Raw genomic sequence first — 27085 nt, forward strand, 5'->3', positions numbered from 1 at the left:
CTCTCTCTCTCTCTCTCTCTCTCTCTCTCTCTCTCTCTCTCTCTCTCGCACACACACATGCACACACACACATAGGGATTAATGCATACATGCTTAATTTCCCATGGAATATATTTTTGTGTCCTCAAAATTTCAAAGTCTATGGACAGAGAAAGTGAGCTGAAGCTGTAGAAATCCTGACTTGAATTTAATAATAAACATGTGCTCTAAGGTCAGAAAAGTAAAAATGAAAAATAACAGAACTATAGCAGATTTCCTTTCTCATTGGTTGGAATTCAAAGATTAGCTTTCAGAATCCTACATCTCTGTTAATTACTGTACTTTATTACCATAAGACCATGAAACACCACAGTCTTCTCCATACGTTCATTAAAGCTCAGTCTTAATGGTCTTATCTGAAAAATTGTATGATTTTCATTTCTCTAAAATGATTTTTGTAGATTTTTAAAAATCCATTTTACCTTATCAGATTAAAATCTCTACTTGGATATGAACCTGCCAGTCACATACTCAAGAGATAATTTTATAAGTATATAAAGCTCTAGTCTAATTAAAAATTATTTATACCTAAAAAAGTAATATAAAAGCATTTAAATGTTTACAAAACATGCAGGGAAATATTTAATATAAGCAAAACAGGAAGATTATTTATTGAAAATTTCATTGTTTAGAAGTATTTCAAGCAGTCCAACTATGGAAATTTAGATGTAATCTAGAAACAGCTTTCTAAAAATAAAGTTTTCAGTTTTAAAAAATCTCTTCCCTTTTTTTTGCACCCTAGTCCTTTTTCTAACTAGAGTGTTTTTTACACAATGACCTGTAATAGTTGGGAACTCTGGCCTTCTATATTAAACACTGAGGGTGGTTTAAAGGTTACAAATGTGATCCTGTCAGATTGACAACTAACTGTTCTAATGAGGAAAAAATCCTCAAAGCATGAAATTTGAATGAAATGTGTGATTATAATTCAAGTACTGTTTACACAAACCTCTGGGGACCTCCGGAATAAATGCAGAGCAAGTTGAGTTAGACAAACCTCTGTTTGTAACACATAGATACATGTACATATGTGTATGTATGTTATACACATGTGTGCTCTAATAATGCATAAACACATACATATCTACCCATATCCACTTGTGCCTGTATCTGCATTTATTTTAGAAGTATGGAAGAAACTTTCAGCCATTAGCCAAGACTTTGCTCTTCAGAATCAACACCATAATCTTTCGTTGTTTATTAATACTGTATGTGTTTTGTTGCCATGTTGAGTTGTAAGGAAATAGGTGCTTTGAATTATTAAAGTTGATTCTAGAGAATAGCTGTATGCTCGGATGGCATTTGCTTCGGCATATGCAAATGATTTAGTTTCATTTGGGATCAATTCCCAGAGGCCCTCCTTTCCTGTGATGCTCTGAATTTGGCAAGCTGAAGTCAGTCCCAATGTTTCTTTTTTTTTTTTCTTTCTCTTTCTTCTCTCCTTATTTTCTTTTCTTTCAGCCTCGTTAGTAGAGTATAAAGAAAATTAAGGGAAAGAATCCACCCTCTGAAAATTATTGTAGTTTTAAAATATTTTATTTCTCCATTCTGATCAAAAGGAGGTGAACTAAAAAAAAAAAACATTTGTTGGGTGTTAGCCACCTAAAATCGGCACTCGAATGATTTCCTTTTAACTTCAGTGAAAAAAAAAATATGTTTGGAGTACTTTTGGAAGGTTGATACAGAAATATGACTAATTTAAAAGACACAAAACCCTGGAAATTTGCAGATGTGCTGCAGTTGACTTTAAAACTTGACAGCTGTAAGTCATTCTCAGGTCAAGATATTCCAAACTCGCTGCTAAAAGCGAATGAATAAACTGTGGGTGGGGGCAGAGAAACCAAAAACCACACCAAGACACCCAACACCTAAACTAAAAATCGCCAATTGTGGATGACTATTCAAAGAGCATTCAGCATCTCGTTTTATGACTCTGGCTCCTCTTTAAACAAATGCCTGCTGCATGGCAAGATTAAGTTCACTCATTTACCACTTCTTCTCATCGATTAAAGGGAAGCTGATGGCTTGAAAACCCCAGGCTTGCAGCAGTGTTACTCTGTTTCATTCCTCAACCTCGTTTTGTAGGTTGTTGACCAAGCAGTCAGAAAACACTGCCCCTCTCTCCTTTTGAGCGAGGTCAGAGACGGTGGGTTTTTTTTTTCCTCCCTTTTCTCTGAGTCGAGTTCTCAGGCAGCTGCGTACAATGCTGGGAGCTAGCCAGCAGCAGAGACAGATGGCAGAGTTATTAGATGTGCATCATACGATTCCCTTCCTGCCACTCGCTTTTTAATCAAATTAAAACAAAAAAGAAAGAGAGGGAGAGAGAGAGAGGGGGAGTCAATTAACTGCATTTGTATTCTGCTCAATAATGGACCCGATTCCACTTTTACCCTCAGGCAGTTGAGTGGAAATTTTAGGGAAGAAAAGGGTGATTGGAACAAAAAGTGAAGAATTCAGAAATGTGTAAGAATCTGCATTATTCTAGAAACTAATAAAAATACATTGGGAAAGTTGAATCTATCTCTTGTATGCATTAGGAATTACTGCTAAATCAGGGCTGGGCTGCTCTCCAGATTTGCTGTGGAAAGTTAACTGTCTGACAGAAGAGTCCTAGCCACCTCCCCCCACCCTCACGTCAGGAATGGTCTCTTCCTGCTTTGCATATTCACCATGCTTGGCCCGGCCATATGGGAAAATGCAACTGAAGGAATTGTTGTGAAAAAAGGGACAGCGAGTTTGAAATAAAAGTTGTTAGAGTGGTACTGAGGAGAAAAAAGAATACAAGACCATGTATTGCGCATACACAATTCCTGGCATGGGAGGAAACTCTTTGATGTACTACTATAATGGGAAAGCGGTAAGCTAACTCTGTAATTAAAGGTGTAATTTTGACAAGTTTTATTGTCGTAAGAATGAGCATCATCTGCAGTTCTTGTTGTTGTGAAAGTTGTGCAGGACTATTCCATCTTCCTTGATGCCATGAAATATTTATTACTTGCCAGAACTAGAATATGATTGTTGCCTTTTATTCATACTTCGAAAAAACAAAAAGCAGGAGGATGCTTTCAGAGCATTGGAAAGTATTTGCTAACGTGAAAGTTTTCACTGAGGGAAACTTGATAGTTTTTAAGACTGAAAAATACTTTTAGAATATTTCTGTTAATTCCAACTGGCTTTTTAAAAAGAGAATATGAGGAGCAGTGCCCTGCAACTGATAGAGAAATCCCAAATTAGAATAAGAAGAGAATTGGGGTAAGTTTCTCAGTGTCCTGAGATCTTGTGAAATTTTGAGCCTTACTAAGAAAGAACCTACAGTGAGATGGAGTTGGTTGACAAAAACTGACAGTTGAAAAACAGGTATAGGATATGAACCTTAGAAATCGAATGAAAGAGTAGACCCAAGATTTTTTTAAGATTAAAAAAAAGAGCCATTATACACATAATAATGTTGTCAGTTATTTCTGCTATGTGTCCTCTTCCTCATTCTCCCCCCCCCCAACCTCAATAGAAATGCTTTATTTAAGAAAAAATGTGTCTGGTATTTTGTGCATAACCCCAGCAGAAGGTTTATACTTGCCATCTGGAGGTTTATTTTTTTTTTTCCTCTGGCTGGGCCCTGAGAAGGAAAAGGATTTCAGTATTTTCAAATCGGTATGTCGGGGTGGGGGGGGGGAACTGGAGAATATTGTTGGGGGGATAGAACAGAAAGGAAACTGTTGCTAAAAGAAAAATAAAATGGGTAAGGAAGATGAAAACGAACTGTTTATAAACTGTTACCTTTTGTGTTTTTTTTTAAACTTTCATTTTATCTGATACTGGTCAGAATATGGTAGCTGGACCAAAAGGGAACTATTAGAGCTTTTACGAAGGCCCAATTCAGTTATAGGAATTGGAGCAAACTAATTAAACGTGTATATGTATCTCTGTATGCATGTTTGCATGTATGTATATTATATATGTGTATGACAGCTCTCTCTGTATGCATATTGATGTACATATACACATAAAAGTGTTTGAATATGTAGTATGTTTTAGATAGATGGAACAATTTCATCCAGGAAAGCCAATTTCATGAATGGACATCTGCTAAAATAATAGCGTACTTTGCTTTTATTTTAGAATATTAAAAGCTTACTAGGGAAAGTTTATGAAAGTATTATGTCTTAATCCATTTAAAAATTCAGTCTACATTAGGATATGGGTTCAGTGTAATGAAGGAAATGTAGTCTTGAAACATAACAGGCTTAGGGAGTTAAATGATGAAATAAAATGTTTAAACATGTAAAGATAAAAGTTAGGATAATTTGCCAAATCTTTTTAACAATCTATTATTTGTAAATGCTAATTACTTACCATTTCTAGTTTTCAAGGTTTTATTAGTGATCTTTCTGATGTTCCTGCACTTAGCCGAACTAGTTGATCCAGAAATGAAAAGTTCCTGAATGTTATCATTGTCAGTAAACACGAGATTCTCTGGAACAGTACAGTGTAAACAAGAGATATATCGACTGTACTTATGTATCAGGACAGAGTTATAATGACCCTGTTTCAGCATTTTCTCTTTTATAAGGGTTATAGAAGACAACATAATATTTTTACAAGTTTACCAGTTCCTCTTAAAAATCCAAAGTGAAATCAAAATCAAATGCAGACTAACTTGTGAACGTTTTCATTCATATACAGAATGGGAATCTTTCATATGTATCTCATTCTCACGGCTTGCCAGTTGCCTCTACCATAAAAAATGCTGAATATGACATCATATCACTAATATGTCTTCTCGGTTGCCAAATATTTTGGTTGTGTTTTTTTTAAGAGGATGGTATTCATAAAATCAAGATCACTCTGTCAAATGAAATATAGTAATAGGAACTGTTTTAATGTTTATTAAAAACAAATATGGCAATATGTATCTGTTTATTAAAACACAAGAGAAAGTAAAATTGTAGATATATTGTCAAAAGAAAAAAAAAACAACAGTGAGTTGAAACATCACCAGAAAACATTTTTAAGTGACTAGTTGTTGCTAAACCTTTCATTTAGTTTTGTTAAATGGAAAATACTACCACAGGAACAAGTTGTCAGAGTTCCATTTATGGGCCCAGGTCTGTCTCATTTTTTCAAGTCTTTATATGTACATTTGAAAAATAGGTTTTTGTTTATTAGGCAATATGCATTGGTCTGGCTGCAAGTCTATATCGTACAGCTTTTGATTTGGTGCCAGACATCTTGCGGAGATTGTGTATACTATACGTTAATTGTTCAAAATGCTTATCGATGAGCCCTTACATTTCTTGGATTTTATTTTGTTGTTTGTTTTATATGCATACATGAATTGTGAGTACATGTGCAAATATCTTTTTGTGCTCAGATAGTAGGAGTTATTTATGATTAGCTATTTGTTGCACAAGTTTTGCTCTACAGATGACGCAGCTCTTGAATTCCTTCTTTTTTTTTTCAATGACAAGTCAATTACTTGTTTAAATTCAGTTTGAACTCTCTGAACTGAGAGCAGCCAGCGGAAACAGGTCTTCCCTGGGAATAAACAAAAGAAGAAAAATGCAAAATCATTCCAAAGCAGTATGAATTCGGGTTACTATGAAAAGGCTAGGACAGTTAAAGCATATCAACAGTTTAAAAAAAAAAAAAAATTGTAACTCTAGGATCTACAAAAGCTGTTTTTCTCTAACTTTCCATTAGAATAAATAAAATTACCTAAAGTACTTTCAGAAAAGCAGAGGAAAATTTAAATTTCCTATTGCCCAGAATTATTAAAGATTTTTCTATCTACTTTTCCCTGGCAAATTGTTTTCATTACGCTTTAAAAATGCGTAGTTTTCTTGAAATGTGGACTCTATAAAAGATAGCCCCATTAAAAATTATAAAACTGGTACTGGCCAAGAATGGCTGACTGTGACTAAAAGGTAGAGTCTACTGAGAGGGAGGGAGGAGTATCTACGCCTTACCTGAGGTGAGTGCTTTGCTGAACTTAACTCAAGGATGACTGTGATTTTCTTTGGAGATAATTCATTTTTACTTAATCTCATATTCATCCAAAAATAACATTTAAAAATATGACCTGTTATTAGCATAACAAGGAAGTTTCTTCTAGCCTAATAAATCATTACAATTCATTTTTAAAGTCTTTTATTTACAATTTCATTACTCTGATACATTGAGTGTATGACTATCATCCAGCATTAACTGGACTGGAATCAGTGTAGTTTTAATCTTTAAATTAGATTTTTATAGCTGCTTATACTTCCATCAAACTAGGATTTTAATAAGTAATTATTTAGTCAAATAGCACACATGTTAAAATATCACAAACCTATAAAGATAAAATTATTGAGAATGAAATTAAAAACAAAAGTGGCGAAATTTTCTCGTAATGGTAATTTAAGATCAAATCATCAACTCTCACCAGCATGTGCATGTGTTAAATCGTATAGAGAAACCTATAATTATTGTAATTGCTCTTTTTGCTTTATACTAACAAGCTTCAAACCATATCTCAAACTAGTTGTTTTGAAATAGTTATTTGTCAAGTCATCAAATCTCAAAAAGTAGATGGTAATGAGTTTTTTGTGTGTACATTCTATCTCCTGGGCTTATTATGCAGCTTTTCAACTTCCTAAAGTTCATAGATGAAAATGAATGTATATAGCACCATTCTTGCTATCAGTAACGTAGAACAAATAATAGCATAAATTCCTGCCCCTGCTTAATACCAAAATATAAGACTATGTTAACCTGAATCCTTTCATTTGATATGAAAATTTTCCTATAAAAATATTGGAAAATTTTGTTTCCTCATCTGGGGCAATAACCTTTATTTTAAAACCACTATTAAATAATGCTATAATCACTCAATGTGTAGCATAATAGGATCATAATTTGAGACAAGGTTTAGGCATGAGATGTACACTGCTTATCTTTAAGAGGCAACATTTTAAAATTGATTTTGCTTGCACTCCTATCTTCATTAACACCAGAATTAGTTTGGGCAGTCACAAGCAAGTAATACTATACTATAGTGAAAAGTTTTCCATCTTATGACAACTATGCAAATTTCACTTAATGCTTTAAGAAAAAGGGGGAATAATTTATGTACTTACTATTTTCAGAATTGTGAGTAGAAATGAAAGTAACCAGTGCAAACATCACTTTTTTGACTTATTGGATTTTATAGAACAGTTAATCATTTCATAAACTAATATCATTTCAAAGCTGCCCATTAATGGTAAGAAAGCAAAATATCATATACAACGTGTATGTATTGAAATTTCAATGTGCCTATATCTAAACAAACTTCTCATTTCACTCATATGTTTTACAGTCTTAGTAATATAACGTTAGAATTCATTGTTGTCTTTCTAAATATAGTTTCAAAAACAGATTTATCATTTTATGTGAGATTCTTTAAAATAAAATGTCTTTATTTTGCTTACTTATTTAAAGTTTAAGTTAATAAAATCTACTAGACACTTAATTTTGATACTCTGCATTTTACTCTGATGCCTCTGTTGCAATTACAATTATGATACTGATAATCAAAGAGGCCATTGCGAACATCTTTGTGGTGCTAATTTATTATGAAGAAAATATAAATATGTTATAGATGTGGTTAATTGTATTAAATCCTGAATTTCTGGATGACCTAAAATCATTTAATATGCTTCTGATATCTTAATAATAGTCATCTTACAGTTGTATTGTTGAGATTAAATAAAAAAAGAGATGGAAAAGAATTAGGGAAGGGGCAAAGAAGTTATGAGAAAAAAAAATCTAATAGCTGATACAGTCTTTAAATACCTTTCCCACTGATCTACAGGAAATTGTGCAGAAGAATTGTTTGTTTCCTGTTCCACTATAAATGTGGTTTGCATTATACTACTTTTACTATAAAATTGCTGAAACACAGCAGAGCTTGATATCTTCCTTATAAGTTATTATGGAAAATGTCTATTATATTTTGGTTAGTATTTATTCAGATGTTGTCATGTTTAGTCGGCTATGTTTTGGATTTTTGTTTACTAACTCTATTCCAAGTGTCTGTACACAGCTATGCCATTGGGAAAGTAATTGCAATATTATTATTCCTACAGAATAAATATGCAAGTTACAAACCACATACTTAGTCAACCTGTCTACAAAGAATCTTAGTTTCTAGTCGGTTGGCAATGTATAGATTTAAAATGCAACTTGTGGTTATATTGGAAGTGATTGGGATCCAAATATTCTTGCCATTTTCAAATAGTATCGAATAAAAATACCAATCGGTTTATCAGATCCACTCTTGTCTTTTTAATTGTGGGATATACAGGACCCAAAAACTATTCTTTATCTAGTAATGAACAGGTCTTTCCTGCAGGCTTACTAATGTTCCAAATAAGGCTTATTCTCCCCACAATGAATGTGTTTTTGTAAGTGATTGAAGCTCTGTTTCTGAGATTCTTTCTGGACTCTCATGACCCTCCTACAAATCTTAGGTAGCACTTAACTCTACACATGATATTTTAGATGAAGTATCAAATCCCAGGTGCTACAAGGTGAATTTTTATAGGGTAAACATATATATTTTTTTAAAACATAATTGACATTCCATGTGATTATAAAATATTTATAATCTGGAATACTCTCATAGATTTGAAGCCAAACAGTTATTAAGGTGCTAAGAAAAATATATGAGCACTGCCAGGAAAGGAATCAAATAATTCTTTTTTGTTGTTTGTTTATTTCAGCTGATGAAGTAGTACTCCATAAAATTTCATATTTGCTTCTCCAGGAACTTGTATTTCCAAGTATATAAAATATTTTAGTATATGTCCTCAATTATATGTTGTATTATGATCTTACACATGTCTAAAATACCTTAGAACAAATGTATATTATTAAAAAGATCATGTTTTATCCAATGTGTACAAAAGGCTTATGCGTGTTACATATGTATGTAGGGTGAGAGACAGAGATTTTCTATGTATGCATATATAAAATTAAAATTGTTTAATATGAGCTGAAAATGGTTTAGTATGTATGTGTCTTTGGAAATCTTATTTGCAATGCCGAATGTCTGGTTTTCCATGGTACTTGTGCCAAACTGAATGTTGACAGCCTTTTGATAACAAATGTGTTTATATCACACACTTTATATGGATTTGAATGTAAAAATCCATATTTCTGATGTCATTTTAAATTTCAGGTACCTTGAATTATTTAGCTAGCTTTCCTCAAACTCTGATTTCTTGTGTCAGTATTTGTTATATGCATATCAGTAAATGTCATCCAAATATTTTTGGCATTATATTGGCAACATTTCATAAGATGCCTGGAGAAAGGTGAAACAAGCTATAAGATTTAATTCATTTTGAAAATCTACCTTGTATCATGTGGATATCACTATAAAACAAGGGAAAGTAGGATAAAACACCTGAGATGTCAAGGAATTGTATTTGGTAATCTCATTTCAAACTCCACCCTCCCAAAAGCCAAGCTTTGGCTCTGATCCTCCAGAGACCTAGGGCTGAGCTCTCATAGAGACCAAATTACACTCATCCTGAGAGAGGGCATGGTTGAAGTAATTGGTGGGGCAGTGTGGGTAAAGTTGCATTACAGCTGCTTCCATTGTAGCTGACCTGAAAATGAATAGAGGATGTTAACAATCTAGGCTAACATTTGACTTGGCTTTTCACCTCCAAAAACGTAAGGGTGAGAATTATAGAGTACTGAACAACTGCACCAGTAATAAGCCTGTTCAAGTGGGAATTGCTATGTTAAGAAAAATCTCACAGTCTTAAAAATAGTTGATGCATTTACCAACCACATTAATGTTACAGCAGCTCCAGTAAAGCTTATCCACAGTATGTAAAGCTCTTATTGTTTAGACTAGTTATATAGTTATTATACTTTGATCCCCCCCCACTTTGATTCACATTTAAAAAAATATGCTTAATAAAAGACATTTCTGAAAACTCAGAATTTCTCCTTCCTCAAAGGCATAATAATAGCAGAGGTGCTCCATTCTCCCCTTTTCCAGTATGTGCCTACTCTGTTTTAAAGGGAATAATGGCATATTGCTCAATAGCTTTTCTAACGAATAAAACAAATTAAATTGATGTTACATGCATATTTAAACCCCATCCAGTTAAGTACTGACGTGATTAAAATAATCAAATGTATTACTTAAAAAATTAAAAAGGATAAATTCTGTACCCCATTATTTTATTGACTTTTAAATATAAATTGCAGAAATGTTTACATTCCTAATGGCATTATTAAGCTAAACTGACAAATCAGAGTAAAAAAGTTGATTGCCCAGCATATTATTATTACTGCACCTGTTATTACAATTCAGTAGATGAGGCACAACATCCATGAGGAGGATGGATGCTGTTTTCTCAGGCTTCCTTTGTGTGATATTGGTTGGAGGAGGAATGTTTTCAAAAGTGTGGCTTCACTTGGGGGGCCTTATTTCTGGTACTGAGGTAACCGAAACCTCCAGCCTTCTTTATGTTGCAGGACAATTCGTATACAAGCCATAGGAAGGGTGCTTGCTGGTACCTGCTTGCTAAGTCTTCTCTCGGCTTTTTTATGGAAGTTTTAAAATTCCAAATGAAGTAATCTATTATATCCAAAGAGTAAACCAGTGGGAATTATATGGATGAAAATCAGGAGAGACAGAAAGATTATTTAACATGAATTTAGGCCAAATTTAAAATATGAGTAACTACCAGAATTTCGAATTTGGCTAGGAAAAAAAAAGATTTGAATATATGCTATACAACATTCTAAGTGCAATAGGTATAGAAATGTTTTTATTTTAATTTCTTATCTTTAATGCACATGTCCCCTTTTAAACATTTGACCTTCTTTGGGTATTTTGATTCCTTATTATATTGCTAACAAGAAATTCTTAACTAATTCCCTACCATACTGACGATATAGATTCACTTCCTCAGATGATTGCACATTGGCAAAACAAAAGTCCGAGTGCCAGTGACTGAAATCGCTATCACCGAATCCATTTTAGAACATGCTATATTCTGAATAACCTGGAACAATATAATCACAGTGCCACAGCATTTAAATTGATGGAGTTGGGACTGGGGGTGGAAACCTTAGATCCATTATCTACTTTTCACCTTAATTTGTAAATTTTGTACTATTAAGTTTTTCTGGCAGAGTGAATTTTTGAAGAAGTGAACAAACTGTTTTTATGAATTGATACTACTTTAGTTCCTAGATATTGATTTTTTTTTCCTCTACAATATTTTAAATTCCCAGCATTGAAAAATACCTTATAACTATCATGTATCCTTCTGACTTCCTAACAAAATGTTTAAATGAATTAATTCTCAATTTCAATAGCAGGTTCTTAACTTAATGCTACCTGAGTTGATACTGTTTTTGCATGCTTTCGAGTTACATAGCAGTATTGTTAGAAAAAAAATGAAATTCAGTTTCCATTCTTAGGCCAACTTGGACAGAAATAAAAACTAAATTTTAAAGAACGTAGGTTATTACTGTAGTAGTTTACTGGGAGTTTGGCTTAAAGGGGTGGGGGAGGGAGGCTACATCATGAGGCTCATCAAGCATTCATTTTGTTACATTTGCAACATAACCTTAGATGTTCAAATTGGTTATGTTCAACTTATGACAGCTGTGGTATTTAAAGTGATCACAGCTGTTGTGATGTAAAATTGATTTTTCTATTAACACCTGAAAAGAAGACCTGTGTTATATTAAAAACTTAAGTAAGGTAACTGAAAAATTAGGCTTACTGATATGAATGTACTAATCCCACTTCCTAGCACAGAATAGTTCAATAAAGCTCATGCTTGTACTTAAAATGATAAATAATACACTTTTGAAATACTTTCATCTAAAAATATTAACATAAAGACAAATCAACTTCTCTAAACTTTCTGGAGTAATGAGACTGCTCAAGGTTACTTAATAAAACCTAAGAAAACCTTTTTTTTAAGGATAATTGAGTTCTTAACCTCCAAAATAAAGAAGCTAGAGTTTTGCTCTTCAGAAATGACTGTGAAAAAGAGATGTATAGAAAAACTTAATAGTAGACATGATATCTTTATATTTTTTTCTGATTATTTTTAGGTTATGCAAATAATCGAGGAAGAGGAATGTGCTTGGATAGCCTTAGCATAATTGTTTTACATAGAATATTTTTAGCTTTTTGCTACTCATTTTGCAAATCTTTATGCTTCTTTTGGGTAGCCAGACAACACTTCCAGCATTTAGTTGGGCCATTCAGAATCTTACCAGTTCTCAAAATGTTATGTCAATGTTGAGGTGCTAGAGCAACTAAAAGAAAGTTGACTTGGCCAAATTCAAGTAGACAAGCAGCTCTCAAACTCTTGGAAGTTGGTGATGTAATGAGTTTGAATTACAGCTGGCCTGATGCGAAATTATTTATGGACACAGTTCCTGCACAGATGTATTGCCAATAGGGAGCTGTGTAGATTAAACTTTTTGGCTAGTCCTAGGCTTTTTACCTGTGTAACTCAATCAGAATTCCAAGTGTGGCATATTTTATGATGATAAATAGAAGAATAGATCAATAGATGGATAGCTATGTAAATACATAATTATATAGATTATGTAATATTGTCAATTTATGGTTTGCTCTAAGCTTCCTTGTATTGGTAGTAGTATCATCTCTTGAGCATTGAAATTTCCCGCTGTGTGTGTATACAGAAAATTTGAGCCTGTAGCATACATGTTTTAATGAAATTACTTCAGAAATTATCCATCTAAAATGGCAGGATTCTAGAAAGAGTAAGGATAGTTTGGGTCTGAGTTGATGATGAGGCTCCCCATAATACCTGCAGACCAGAATGTGGCACACTAAGTAAACATTGAAGAAGAGAGCAGTATCCTTGTTTTTAGAAGCGAAAATGTCCCAGGAGATTGACATTTTTATAAATTTCTAAGAAAATCAAAGAAGATAGTTACTATTGATATTTTATTATTATATATGCATATCTTCAGAAATAACTCATGTGATCTTTTAATTTTATAAGCAATTAGTTCCTAGCATGATAATCCATTTTATTGATAGCAATGTTTTATTAGAAGCAGTAAAATATTTTCTCGGGGATTTTTGTAGCAAGTATCATGGCATGCATAGACAACAGTTCTGAAATTCTCTTTACAGAACATGCCACAGTGGTGCCCATGTATTTTCTCTGTAAAATGAAGCTTTCCCATGAAAATATGAGCATTTTTGAGCTAGCTAATATAGTACCTCATTTGTGAACAAATAAAAATCACTTCAGAGCAGCTGCTACTGCAGCTTATGTTGGATCAGTAATGTATATTTCTGCATATTCTAAATATATTTGTAACTCTCAAGGTAACTTAGGTGACTTTTCCTTAACATCCTGAAAGTATGGGCCAAGGTGATATGGTGTATTAGGTAGACAACTTACATTAAAGTCAGGAAGACCTACTTCTGACACAAACTAACAAGCAATTGTCAATGTCCTAGGCAGCTATTAAAGACTAAAAGTGGCAAATCAAGTGCAGGTCCTGTATTTCTCATCAAGGATTCCCTACCCCAGTGAAATCATACACACATACACAAAATATGGACATATTTCCATAATGGGGCACCAAATTTAAAAACCAGAAATAAAATAATGCTTAGAAATAAAAACAATAGATTCTTAAGTGTTTTGTCATTCAAGACACTTTATAGATCCCCATCCACCAGAATGTCATTGTCGAAGAAATGGAAGTTAAAGATATTTTCCTCTCATACAGCTTTCTCCACTGTCCCCCCCCCCCCAGAGAGTAGAAAATAAGCCTGCCAAAACAGGACCAATATCGAATGGTTTTCTAAACTAGAAGCACAGCAATGCTATACTTTGTTCCTAATTTTGGAGAGAGTGACCACTTCTGATAATAAGCAGTACTTCCGAATATTGTATCTGTGACTTAATTAGTTTAGGGAACTCCCATCGTTTAGAAACTCACTCAGGTTGATTCTTAACTCCTCGGTAACTTAGATGGTTGCCTGAAGCACTTAAGAGTTACTTTTCTAGTATCATCTACACAATATTTTAAGCAAGGATTTAACCCAAGTCTTAACTCCAAAGCTAGCACACTATCCCCTATGTCCTACTTCCTTTCTTTTCTTCTATATATCTTATTTTTTCAACTCAATGAACATTTATTACATTTTGGGGGCATGCAATGTGCTACTTTCATCCTCCCGTACAGAATCAGTCAATATGCTGTGCATTTATTAGGCACTGAGGAAACAAAGATTCAAAAAACAAAAATACTCTGAAGAACCAATTCTTTCAGACACAATATAAAGATGGTGACTTAGGCAGTTTTAATGGAAGTTTGGGGTATAAAATTGTCAAGATCAGACAGTTTTCCCTCCTTTCTACCCTTTCCACTCAACCCCCATACTCTCTGTAAGGACCAGATTAGTCTTGAACTGTTCCATACCCAGTCTTTCATATTTGGCGGTGTTATAGTTCTCATGAAAACAAATATTCTAAGCCTTCATAATTCACTATTCTTACTCCATGTTCTAACTTAATGCTAATGTCTCTCTGGCAACATAATATTTTCTTGACTAAGTTCAGAGGGCAACTAGGTGGTGATGTGATTAGAGTGCTAGTCGTGGAGTCAGGAATACCTGAGTTCAAATCTGGCCTCAGATACTCACCAGATGTATGACCCTAGGTAAGTCACTTAACCCTGTTTGCCTCAGTTTCCTCCTCTCTAAAATGAGCTGGGGAAGGCAATGGCAAACCGTTCCAGTATCTGCCAAGAAAACTCCAAATGGAATTTGGAAGAATCAGACACAACTGAAGTAACTGAGTAACAACAACAAGCTCAGAGGTGTATATTTCTACCAAAAAGCATTAAATAAGTTTGTATTAATTTGATCATTAGTGTGTTGCTTTTAATTTGTCTATAGTCATGCCACCCACCCTTAGTTTCCATTCAATATGGAAGAGCCACAGTTAGCAGGCAAATGGCCAGAAACTCTAGTTAACATTTGTTTTGATAAATTCATTGATTTTGTTATTTATACATTTCCTCATGTTGATAATTTTTTTTAATGAATAACTGCAATTTACTTTAAACAAAAGGCAGTGAGGTCTAATGAGTGGAGAGCATTGAGTTTGGATATAACAGACCTGCCAAGGTTCCCTTCTTGGATCAATCATTCGTTGTCTGTGTTGGACTCTCAAAAATTCTCTTCTCTTCCATATGTCTCAGTTTTGCCATCTGTAAAATTGAAACAATCACACTTGTTATCACATTGTGTTTATAGTGCACTTTGAGAAGCTTGTGTTAAAGGTGCTTGGCTGAACACTATTTTAAGAGTCAGACAATATTTACTGAGCAAAAAAATCAACCTTATAGTGCTTACTCTATTACGAGATGTTGCCCAGCATAAAAGTGAAACCCCTTAATACATTATGTTATTAGTAATGAATAATTATAACAACATTATCTTGCACATATATCTTATTTTGCAAAGCCATTTCCACATATGGAATTTCATTTGGTTCTACAACAATCCTATGAGATAGATAGTTCAAAGTATATTATCACATTTTACAATAAAAGGAAAGGGGAGCAAAATGCTGACAATGATGATAGCTAACATATATAGCCCCAAGGTTTGCAAAGTTGATTTTAATTATATTAAATATAAATACATAAAATGTATAATATAATTAATTATTGTATAATACATAGATATTAAGTACTTAAATGGATTAGGTTAAGTAGCTTTTCCCCAAAGTTATCACAAACTTTATGGCAGACATATTTTAGTGACTTTTTCACACCCGTTGCTTGAGTATAAATTTGCTGTATTCTTAAAAGCATAGCATAGGGGTGGCCAGGTGGCTCAGCGAGTAAGAGCACTGGCCCCATTGTCGGGATGACCTGGGGATCGAATCCGGGCTCAGATACTTAGCACCTCACCCAGAAATAACTGGCTGTGTAACCTTGAGCAAGTTAAAGCTTAGCATTAAAAAAAATCCCTTCCATGTTTAAAAACTTCTAAGGATCACATGTTGTGGTGGAAAGGACAGTGAACCACATATCGGGAAACTTAGGTGACATCACCTCTCTGATGCTTCCTTACTAGGGTGGTTTGGCATGGGCTGCACAGGATGCCCTACGAGGCCCTTTTCAGCTTGAAAGCTAGGATCCTATGATTTCTCATCTATTACTTTTAAGTACCTCTCCCCTCCCCATCCAGTACCTCTTGATGTCTGTAGGGATGATCTAGACTTAAAAAAAAAAAAACTATACTAGCTAAGCTTTACCATAGTAGAAAGTTTTGAGTATAAATCTGCTAACATTGTTATCTGGAGCCAGCCACATTATTATAAGGTTTTAACTACCAGGGCAACGGCAATTCTGAAACATGGAGCAGTTGTCATCTGCAGTGGCAGAAGAAGGACCCTCACTTATATTGAATCACAGGAGTATAAATTTAGAGCTGGTAAGATCTCCAACCATCAAAATGGACCCCCTCATTTGATATCTGAAAAGCCAGAGGCCCAAAGAAGTTAGATGATTTGCCCAAGGTCATTAGGAGCAGAACTGAGATTTGAACACACATCTTTTGACTCCCAATTCAGTTTACTTTCCTCTGGACTGTTTCTAGTGTTACAGAGCACTGCTGTAGTTGTAGAGGGTAGTGGATGTTGTGGTGAAACCATGAGACTTGTCAGAAGACCTGGGTTGAAGGCCTGGCTTTAATTCTTCCTAGTTTTGTGACCCTAGGCAAGCCACTTAATTTTTTTTTAGTGGCCACTTAGGTAAAAATGAGGATAAATATTATTTTCAGTATCCATTTCTCAAGGTTGTTGTTAGGAAAATGTTTTATACATCTTGAAGTGGTATACAGATAGGAGTCAGTCTATTGATCTGAAGTCAGAATTTGGATTTTTAATTTTATATAATGTTTAGGTAAATTTCACTTTTATTGATAAAGATTTTAAGTGTAAATTTGTAAGTAAATTTTTTAAGTAAATTTGAAACAATTCACTATAGGTCTTTAAAAACATATCATTTATTTAGCAATTATTAAAAGAACAATTAACCACAAAATATCATAGTAGAATGGAAAGAGTACCAGATCTGGAATTAAGTAACCTGGGTTCAGATCCTGATTTTGCCACTTATTTCTTGTGTGACTTTGGAAAATCACTTTACCTGTACTAATGAGTTTCAATTCCACATTCACAAAAGGAGAGAGTTGGACTAGATAAACTCCAAAGTCTCTCGTAGCTCCAAATCAGAAGTCCTTTACCTGGCATCTGGGTTAGATTTCAGGGGGTCCGTGAATTTGAAGAGGAAAATAATTACGTCTTTATTTTCACTAACCTCTTACTGAAGTTTAACATTTCCTTCCATTACAAATATTGGTAACAAACATTATTGTAAGGAGTCCATAGGCTCCACCAGACTGTCAGAGGTATCTATAACACCGAAAAGATTAATAAAAACTCTTGCTCTAAATCTCTGATCTTTGGATCATAGCCTCATAGTGTCTTCAGAAAACCTTCAGTTTTATACTGCATTTTCTTGTATTACCTACATCCTCGCAGATTGTAACTCATCTATCCATTCATTCTCATTCATTCCGTGTGATTTTTTCCCCCACATTTTCTTGTAAATTTCCTGCAGGGGGATTTAACTAATGTGCTGGAGGTCTTCTTGTTCTTTTTAAGTCTCAGAAGTACTTTCTGAGTGCCATTCTAGGTTGTCTATCATTGTTTTATATAACTCTCTCACCACTATTCTCGTCATACACAACAACCTTAATATCAATTGCTCCCTATTTTCTGTGCAAGTCTTCTCTGGTCATATGCTGTAACCTGATTATTCCTTTTATGGTTGTTTTGATTGGCCTTTGGGTTACTTACAATTTTTATTCTTCAGAAGGTTCCATGATTTGCTGCCTTCGTATCACCAGGATAGTAACATGACAGAGTGAGTTTGTTGTAGTGGATAGAGCCTTGTATTCTGGAAGACCCTGGGCTCATCCTTACCTTGAATGTCCACTAAATAGTCCGTGGCAATGGCTAAGTCATTGTACTTCTCCAAACCTCAGTTCACTCATTTCCCATTTTATAAATCCAAATAATAAAATTCACTTTACCTTCTCACAGGACTCCTGTGAGGAAAATTCTTTGTAAACCTTAAAATATTCTAGAAATATGAGTACCAAAAGTAGTTACTGACCCTTTTTATTCTACACTCCATTTGTGGTCATTGTTGGTGATAGTTATTTAACCACTTATTCTTCTCCTGCCTGGCACTATTACTAAGTCATTTCATCCTCTGTCTGCTGTATGTCTCCAGTAATACTATAAGGGGTGGGTTTGAGTTTTACACTCATTTCTTATTTTACTCAGTTCTTAGCACAACTCTGTGTTCAGCAAGAAGTTGTTGAGTGACTAGATTGTATGAATGAATGTTGTATTTTGGGGTCTGACATTTTCCTCAGTCTCTCTAACAAAAGACGTTCTGCAGCCTGCTGGGATATCATTTGCGTGTAACAAAAGTGAAGGGAAACATTTCCCCAATATCATTTCATGCAGAGTTGAGCCAAAGGTGAACATTTTAAAGTACTGCAGTGTGTCCAGACAACAAACACAACATTACATCAATGAGAAGTCCAACTGCTTGGTTATCAGAACTAACTTTGGTGTCCTGTTGCAGATGCTTACAAATCCATTTCATGCTATGGGCATCATGTGTTTAAATCGAGGCTTTACTTTCTTGGATAGAGATTTCTAGACCCAGTCCTTTTTCGTACCTATTCTGTTTATCAGATGAAATGATTGTGAACTCTTTCCAGCTCTAAGTCTTGGTAAGACACATCAGGATCTCGCAGTGTCACAAACTGGCAGATGCTTTATCCTTGGGCTCTGTTGGTACACACAAACCCTCATTTCTCCCTGTAATAATGATGGTGTTAAGAGGCATTTGTGTTGTGTGCTCTCTTTCAGCTTGTACCATGTTTAGTTCCTGTTATGCAAATACTGCTTTAAACTTAGAAATGCCAATTTGCATTAATATTTTGGTTCCCTATAGCTAGCTATTGCATTGCACAAACAAGTGCATTTTAATGAGCATTGGCAGAATGTAAAAAAAAAAATATGGTATTCATTAAATTCTATTGTATGAAATGCAGTGGTTGGTTGCCAAAAATCATTAGGATAAATGTAATGTGTGTTGAGGCCACAAGTATAGCCCTCATCAAAGAGCTCTGTGACCTTATAGAATTGTAAGATGCAGTACTATTGGGTGCAGAGTGCAAAATGGTCTTTATTGCTATAAAATAGAAGCTATGGTTACTATTAATATTTTTTAATTCAGAAAAACTTATTTTATTTCCAAGATTTTAGCCTTAATGTCCTAACATTGTAGTACATTTGACCTCTGAATTTATTACTTAATACAGGAGACTTTAAAGATCATAAACACTAGGTTGAAAAGCAGTATTTTCTTATTTCTTGCATTTCAGACTTAAATCTCCAATAGGGTCTTGTTATTTATGATTTCTTTTTTTGCAGTTCTGTAAGAATCTTGTATCTGGGAGAGAGCTTTGGGGGTTGAAGTGTTCAAAAATCAGAATATTTTGCAATTAGGGTTTTCTGAAATTAATTATCTTAACATGTGGGCTTTTAATGTCACTATCATGTTTTGATATAGTCTATGTGTCTTAATTATAATGAGCTTTTTTGGTGTTTTTGCAGTATTTTTTTCCATTCCTCTACTCACTTTTCCCAGAAGGAGAGTTCCAAGTCTTTGAAAATTCTCATGATTTTGCAAATCTGCTCTATTTTTGTCTAGAAGACAGGAAAGTTAAAACTGTGGCTGGTAGTATGCCATATACTGAATCCAATTTTTAAAGGAACCCTTTACAATCCAGTGAGTACACTGACATCTTTAAAGGTATCTTTAATGAAGATAATTATACCTGCAAGGTTATATCACCAGAGAATTAAGAAACAAACTTGTAAACTGAGCTTTTTTCCTCACTTAATTTTGTAGACCACTTTGGGCATTCATAACTGGACACCCCTTCACGACTGATTTGAGAAGTTGCTTTCATATGTATTTGCTAAGGACATACTGACAGAGGGTTAAATTAATTATTTTCTTCATTACTCAGAAGTGATACAGACTTTTCTTGGGCTAATGTAGTTTAATTAGTGGTCAATTAAAACTGAACATTGCTGAATTGAAGTTCTTTGATCAAACTCTCTGGCATGGTCTCTCTTTCTTTAACTAGCCACCATCTTGAATTCATTTGGAATCAGTAGTGTAAACAAGTTTAAAACTGGTTCTTTTATAAGAAAGTCAGCAGGCTTGTATAGCTGTGGTTTCTTTTTTTACTTCTGTAGGCGGCAATTCAAAGCCATGCTAAATGAAAACAGTGCTACACCCTGAAAAAAATACATTTTTTAAAAATTGGACTAAATAGTCAGAAAACAGTCACTACCCCCACCTTTTTTAACCAGAAAAAAAAAAAACCCTCAATTTTGGTAACACTGTTGATTTGGTTGTTATAGGACCTTAAAATAAACTTTGTCATCCCCGTCCCCTCCCCAGGTCTCATAGTCAGCAGTTAGAAGAACAAATACAATAAACAACTGGACGTTTGGGGGCAAATACATAACAGCATATATGGGAGCATGCTGCTTAATTCCCCTCAGATTAGTCCTCCATCACCACTAGAAAAAGGAGGAGGGATGGTAAAGTGGAAAAAGTCCTGTCCTTGGGGTTGGGAAACCTGGATTCAAATGCTGTTCATGCCACATTTGGGGCAAATTCTTTAAACTCTCTGAGCCCTCATTTCCTCATTTTAAAGGTGAGGATATTAATGTGTGTACTGACTATGTCACTGGGTAGCACTTTGCATGTCTCAAAACCACAAATGTCAGCTATTTTTATATTATTGGGGGGAGCACTGTAGAGACTTCATGAAGTTAACTTGATTCATCATTGGTTTGGTGGATATTAAAGTATCGATATATTGGCTCTATTGATGCGCTGCTTCTCGTATAATCTTGGTTAGAATGTCATTGCTTTTCTTGGAATGCTGTGATAACAACTTGGAGCTAAAAAGGTAGTGTGGACAGGGGGGAAATTGTGCTCGGGTAGATCAGGAAACATTTGTAAATAGCGCAATCTGTCACTTTCGTACATGACAGTATTCCTTAAGCTTTGATGTGTCTAGCCTTTTTTCCCCTCTGGTAAAACTTTTTCCATAATGTTGACCCCTGTTTATAAAACTTAGGTATAGTTTTTCAAAAATTAAACAAGTGATTGGCATTTTGTGTTACCTTATCCAGTCTCTTGAATTTTACCTAAAGGAGGGGCTAAAAGGAACATTTTATTATTGTGACCTAATTATAGATGTTCTAATATTTTAGTAGGTGGAATTTTGTGGTAGGTTTGAACTTCATCAAAAATGGGGAAAAATTGTAGTCCTAAACAATATTTAAAATAAAAATTTCCCTCACTTGACAGAAAGAGAAATTGTTTATAGTAAATGTGCCTTTCAGCTTTCTCTCATGCCTTCTCCCAAAAGGGCTGATTAGGATGTAATAATTGGGGATGATAGCAGGAGGAAGACGACAATTCCATTTAATTAAAGATAATTTATTTTACTTTAACTTGGTGATGTCCCACATGAATAAGAGTAGATTTAGCAGATAGATTTATTAATGGGTACTGACATCTCAGTTGACATAAAAAGCAAACATTTTCTTTCCTCATTGTTTTTATTGTGTCTCAGCACCTGAAACTGCTGTCATCCCACTTCCTTTCTGTTCTGTGCGGCTGTAGATGTTTTCACCAGATAGACAATTCTAGATTCCCCCACTACCACAACTTCATGTTTGAATTTAGCTGATTTAATATAATGGGATATCAATATAAAAGAAGGGCCCCATTTTTCCAAACTGGGGGTAAAAAATAAGACCTTCTAGAATGACAGCTGTGTTATACTTTTCAGATCTTCACCGTCCATTGGAAATCACGTTAATCTGTGATTTTGAATATTTTTAAAGGGGTAAAGATAATTTTTAATTTTTTTATTCTTTTTCTGAACTTAAGGAATACAAAGTTGGAATTTTCTTTTAGGACTATTTGATTCTGGAATATCATTGGTAATGACCAGTGCCAATGAGCTAGTAGTCTATTACAATATTTAAGAGCTTTTCTCACAGAAAATTATGGAGAAATTAAGGCGTAAATGTGGGCAGATGTGTGATACATTCACTGTTTTCTCATGCATTTGTAAACAGATAATGGAAATTAAGAAACACAAATTGGTTTTAGAAAAATCTGGCATAAATGTTACAAAGCTGATACTGAAATATAGGAAAATATATGAAACACTTTTCATATGTTTTTCTCAGTCTGCATTGAAGATATCATTTTTAAAGGGCTCAGGGACATGTTCATTTTGGTTAGATGAAACCTAGAATTTCATCCATTTACAAATTACATTTATGTATGTGTGTTTTTGTATCCCTCTGGCAAATCTGTGTTTGACTTGTTTCCATCATTCTCTTTTGTCTTTGACCCCTTATCTTGTCCTTTTCCCATTTGCTTATTCCAGTATCAAATTCTGTATTCCTGCTTCTGCTTTCTACTTGTTTAGTCTTATCAAATGATTTCTTTTGTATTTCACACACCCTGTCTTTTAGTCCTCCTGGGGTGTATGTGTGTGTGTGTGTGTGTGTGTGTGTGTGTGTGTGTGTTTTCCTAGTGATCTCTAATCTCCAATTTTTTTCTTTTATTCTTCCTTAATTTTTCTCAACCCTCTTTGGCCTTTCTCCGATACGCTAGCCTTCCTAATACAAATTGTGACGTTTTACATGTCTTATCACTTTACTTTTACAGTACCTTACTTGTAGTCAACAAGTATTTATTCAGTATCTACTCCATGCCAGGTACTGTGCTTAGCACTGGAGAGAGAAAAAAAAGCAAAAAGAAGAGATTGTCCCTGCTCTCCAGGGGCTCACAGTCTAACATATACGTCCCTCCTTTCTCTGCCTTCTATTCAGTTTCACTGCTATTTCTCAATCTATCATTCATTTTAAGAGCTAGTTCAAATTGATTGTGTTCATACACTAAACAGAGAAGAAAGGCCATACGTTCTCTTTGGAGAGGGTGGAGTTTTCATTTACCTTAAACCTAGTTGTTTTACTGTAGCCTGGCTTTCTACCATTTCAGTAGTAATAAATACCTTCTCATGAATGATAAGTTGTAGTGATTTTACATGCTGAAAGTTTTTTGGAATCTTTGTTTTCAGTTAACCTTTTCCTTCTAATCCATAGCACTGTGTGTGAAAGAGAGAGAACTAAACTAGATGTTTTCTAAAGGTCACTGTAGAATGGCTAGAGAGATAGCCTTTACAGTAGGGATGACCTGAGTTCGAGTCCCACTCCTGACACAGACTGGCTGTGTGACCCCCAGTAAATTGCTTAAACTCCCAGTCCCCACAGACATTGCTAAGGCTATAAGTTTTAGAGAAAGTGCTGTTTCAGGAAATGCCTCATCTAGAGTTCCCCCTACCAGTGAAATTACAGGTCTGGCCAACCTTTTCTTTTCTTGTGCCCCTCTTTTTTTTTCTCCTTCTGCGCTACTGCTCTCTCTCTCTCCCACCTCTCCAGACCGCTCTTCTCGCTCTTATGGTTCTATATGATAGCAGTGATATTAACTGTTCAGTGATGTCTGATGAGAAGTCCTGGCTGCATTGTCAGGAATGTTAGGAGCCAATGTTGTCTGTCATTTTTTTGGCAGAACACACTAGGTGCGCTACCAGGATTTAGGAACCAAAAGACATAATCATCTTAGTGACCTCCTCCCCAAACTCCTGGGATCAACTGCTGTCTTGAGGAAGCACCCTGACATATAATTCAGATTGTCCAGATCTTTCCTCAGAGAATCATGACCCCACATACAAAAGACAAGACACAAAAACAGTCTTGACATAGTGTAGTGACATGTCCTGCCCTGTCAGATTTTGTCAGATGAAATTAGCACTATTCATTTTAAGAAAGCGACACCCTAAGCTAACTTGCAGGGGGTGGGGGGAAGCAGTTAATTTAGATAAGGATGGAGAAGAATCCATGCCTTCAAAGTAATATGCGTCTCTACTTGCCTTTCCCCTTTCTGTTTCTAGTTCTTTAAAGCATCCTCCCTCTGCTTCCATTTGCCTTCCCACAAGCTTCACTCCCCCTTCTTCTTTAAGCACCAATCATCTGTTTAGTGTTGTCCAGAATTCAGAGTTCCTACACCTCTGAGTCTGCCCCGCTCTTCAGCAAAACCCTAGATAGAGAAGATTTGTGTGTGGCCTAGCTTTCCTGCAACAGCATCTGGAACTTAGGGGAAATGATGAAACAACCAAAACCCAAACTCCTTTTTCCCCCTCTCTACAGAGAGCGGAATTTCCCAAAGGAAGCAGTCATGCAAAGGCTTCTGACCTTTTCCTCGGTAGGTAGTAAGAGCTAGGAGTGGGAAAAGGCAGAAAGCTTACTAAACTTGTCCAGATGTAGGTAGGTCCATACTCCCTCGGGGTCTTGCTCATGAGTTTGAATTTGGTCATTTGGGTGGCAGGAGCAGTCCTGTTCCACCTCATAACTTTCCTGCCCTCCTCCCAATCTTACCCCACGCCCTCCCATTCCCAGGCAGCCATCAGGCCTCCCAACAGACTGAGTTCCCCGGAGGGAGTCGGCGTGAAGTTTGCTCTCTCTGTACTGTTGGAATTCTGTGCTGTGGTGCTGTCTGCTCCTGTCTGTCAAGATTGTGGTGCTGATGTTGTCAGTCTTGTCTGACCAATCAGCAGACAACACCACAAAATGAAATTTAAACAATGCAGATGCTCAGGCACAGTGTTATTATGTTGACTGGATCACGCAGGGAAATCAGAGGTAAGGTTAGAGCCTACCAAAAGTGGTTATCCCAATCTTACTAATTTGACATCTCTTCTCCAGCTGTTCTGGGCTGCTCTGATCCTCTGCCTTTTTCCACATCTTTCCCTTTCTCCTCCTTCCCCCCTCCCCCAAATTTTACCATAACACTCTTCACTTTGTTACCCTTGTGATTTTTTTCTTTGCTTTCGCCCACCTTTCCTTAATCTCTGTTTTCTTCTGTTCACCTTCTGAATGTACCTGATGTATCTCTGATCTAGCTGGTACTCTTGGTAAATGTCACATTGTTAATAATGCATGTAATCACCACAATTTTAGGGAAGATACTATCCAGGATTAGCACAATGTCATGATGAATTAACGGGCCTATAACTTTCTCAACTCTGGGACCGGGCAGTGAGAAACTGGAATCTTCAGACCATAGTTTACCATTCGTATCATTGATTGAAATTTATTGTCATATGGAGTTTAAATCATCATTACAGCGATTGGTTTCAAATTAGAAAAGGCAAAACAAACAGAGAGGAAAGAATTCTAGGATCTGAAAAAAATCTGTTCATTAAGAATTTGGAGGAGTGAAAGAGTTGATTTTGTTTTCTCCTCACGTTAATATTTTCCCCAATTTTAGGCTGTAAAGTTACTTCCCAGGAGATGAAGTAATACCATCCTCTATTTTTTTTTTTAATTTAGTTGACCCTTTTTAAACTTTGGGCGTTTACATGGTGCTTTGTTCCTCAACCCCATCTGGAAAATATTTAGGCTCGACTGGAATGGTAGAGCTGAAATATTATATAGGATGGAATAAGGAGAAGGCAGAAAAATGAAGAAAGTTGTGTGTATTTAGAGTAAGCCAGTTGTTTGTGCAGAAGCGGTCGGTGGAGGAATTGGAACAAATGGCAGTATATGGTGAATAGTCGGGTCCAGATCTGTACGTTTCACCACAGAATGAGCCGTGGTTTGTAAAACTGACATTCTGTTGTGACTTTTGAATGCAAACAAATCTCTGCAAATTTCTGCCCGATCAAGTTAATAAGAAAATATATACATGCAGAGGCGAGAGCCGTACGCCACTTGTATTTCTGTCAGCGTTGGAGGAAATAGGAAACATTTTTACCTACTGTATTACATACCAACAGTTGCTGGGATCTCCAGCTCAGCGAATTTTCTGGCACTTTTTTTTTTCTTATATAAGAACAATGGAATGTTAAAAAATGTCACGAAAGGATATCTCAGCAGATACCATAGAGGGATTATTTTTTTTTCTAATGTCTTTGCAGTTGAGGTGATTTGTTATTTTCTGAGCATCTCATTTATGAGCAAGAAAGGACCTTGAAATAGCATAATTTCTTAATGCTCCCTAGATGTGATATGGAGGTACCAGAGAGGATATTCTGAGAAGTCACCATGCAAGGCTCTGACATTCTGCTTCACACCTGTACTCATTTTCTTACATGATCGGTAACCTTGCTGATTAACCCTAAGTGACCTTTCACCTCCTGCTGCTCTCTGAAGCTCTGCCTTGACCAGCCAGCCCTGCCCTTCCCTGTGGCTTACAGGTGGTCACTGTAGCTCCGTACACTTGTTCTTGTGGAGTGCTGTGCACTTAGCATCCCGGCAAGACCTGCAATTTCATACCTCTCAAGGGGCTGGGGGGGGGGGGGGATAGTGAGAGAGATGGCTGTTTGCATGTGCTTTTCTGTTTTGTAGCTCATATGGTATCAATTACTATTTGATGGTAACTCCAGGCCCTAGGCCCTTTTGCATGTTTGTCCTGTGAGAAAGATCTGGAAGAGCCGACATATGGTTTTGATTGCTTCAATTGCAGGTTGATAGAATGAATGCAGGGGTGAGGTGGGTGGGTTTTCCTTCCGGCCTTTTCCATTCTGGGTTGGTAATATGCTTCACTTGTGGAACTGGTCTTTTCATCATCTGACTCCTCCCCTTCCCCCCCACCACTCTGCATTCTCTGTCCTTTCCCTTCCCCTTCCAACCCCCAAATCACCACCAGAAACATGTGGCCTCTATTAGGAACCTGCGTGTGTGTGTGTGTGTGTGTGTGTGTGTGTGTGTGTGTGTGT

The 27085-nt window shown here is 35.6% G+C and overlaps 1 protein-coding gene across 14 annotated transcripts in view; it reads left to right on the top strand.

The window, feature by feature from the left end:
- The window catches only part of LOC138173290 (transcription factor 4), a 450738-nt gene that overhangs the window by 321603 nt on the left and 102050 nt on the right, over positions 1-27085 (top strand). For 2 of the 14 annotated variants that reach the window (XM_069103350.1, XM_069103359.1), the window contains exon 1: positions 2677-2896. The exons of 11 other annotated variants lie outside the window; for them this stretch is intronic. In XM_069103350.1, coding sequence (XP_068959451.1) covers positions 2828-2896 — 69 coding nt within the window. In that variant the 5' untranslated portion in view covers positions 2677-2827. Of the gene's footprint in view, positions 1-2676; positions 2897-24826; positions 25008-27085 lie in introns of those variants that run through there. One more of the 14 variants, XM_069103368.1, reaches the window with a different exon arrangement.

Source organism: Petaurus breviceps, unplaced genomic scaffold (genome assembly GCF_028583685.1).
Source record: "Petaurus breviceps papuanus isolate PSGF00001 unplaced genomic scaffold, PetGlider_PUasm1.0 129, whole genome shotgun sequence".
Classification (NCBI taxonomy): Eukaryota; Metazoa; Chordata; class Mammalia; order Diprotodontia; family Petauridae; genus Petaurus; species Petaurus breviceps.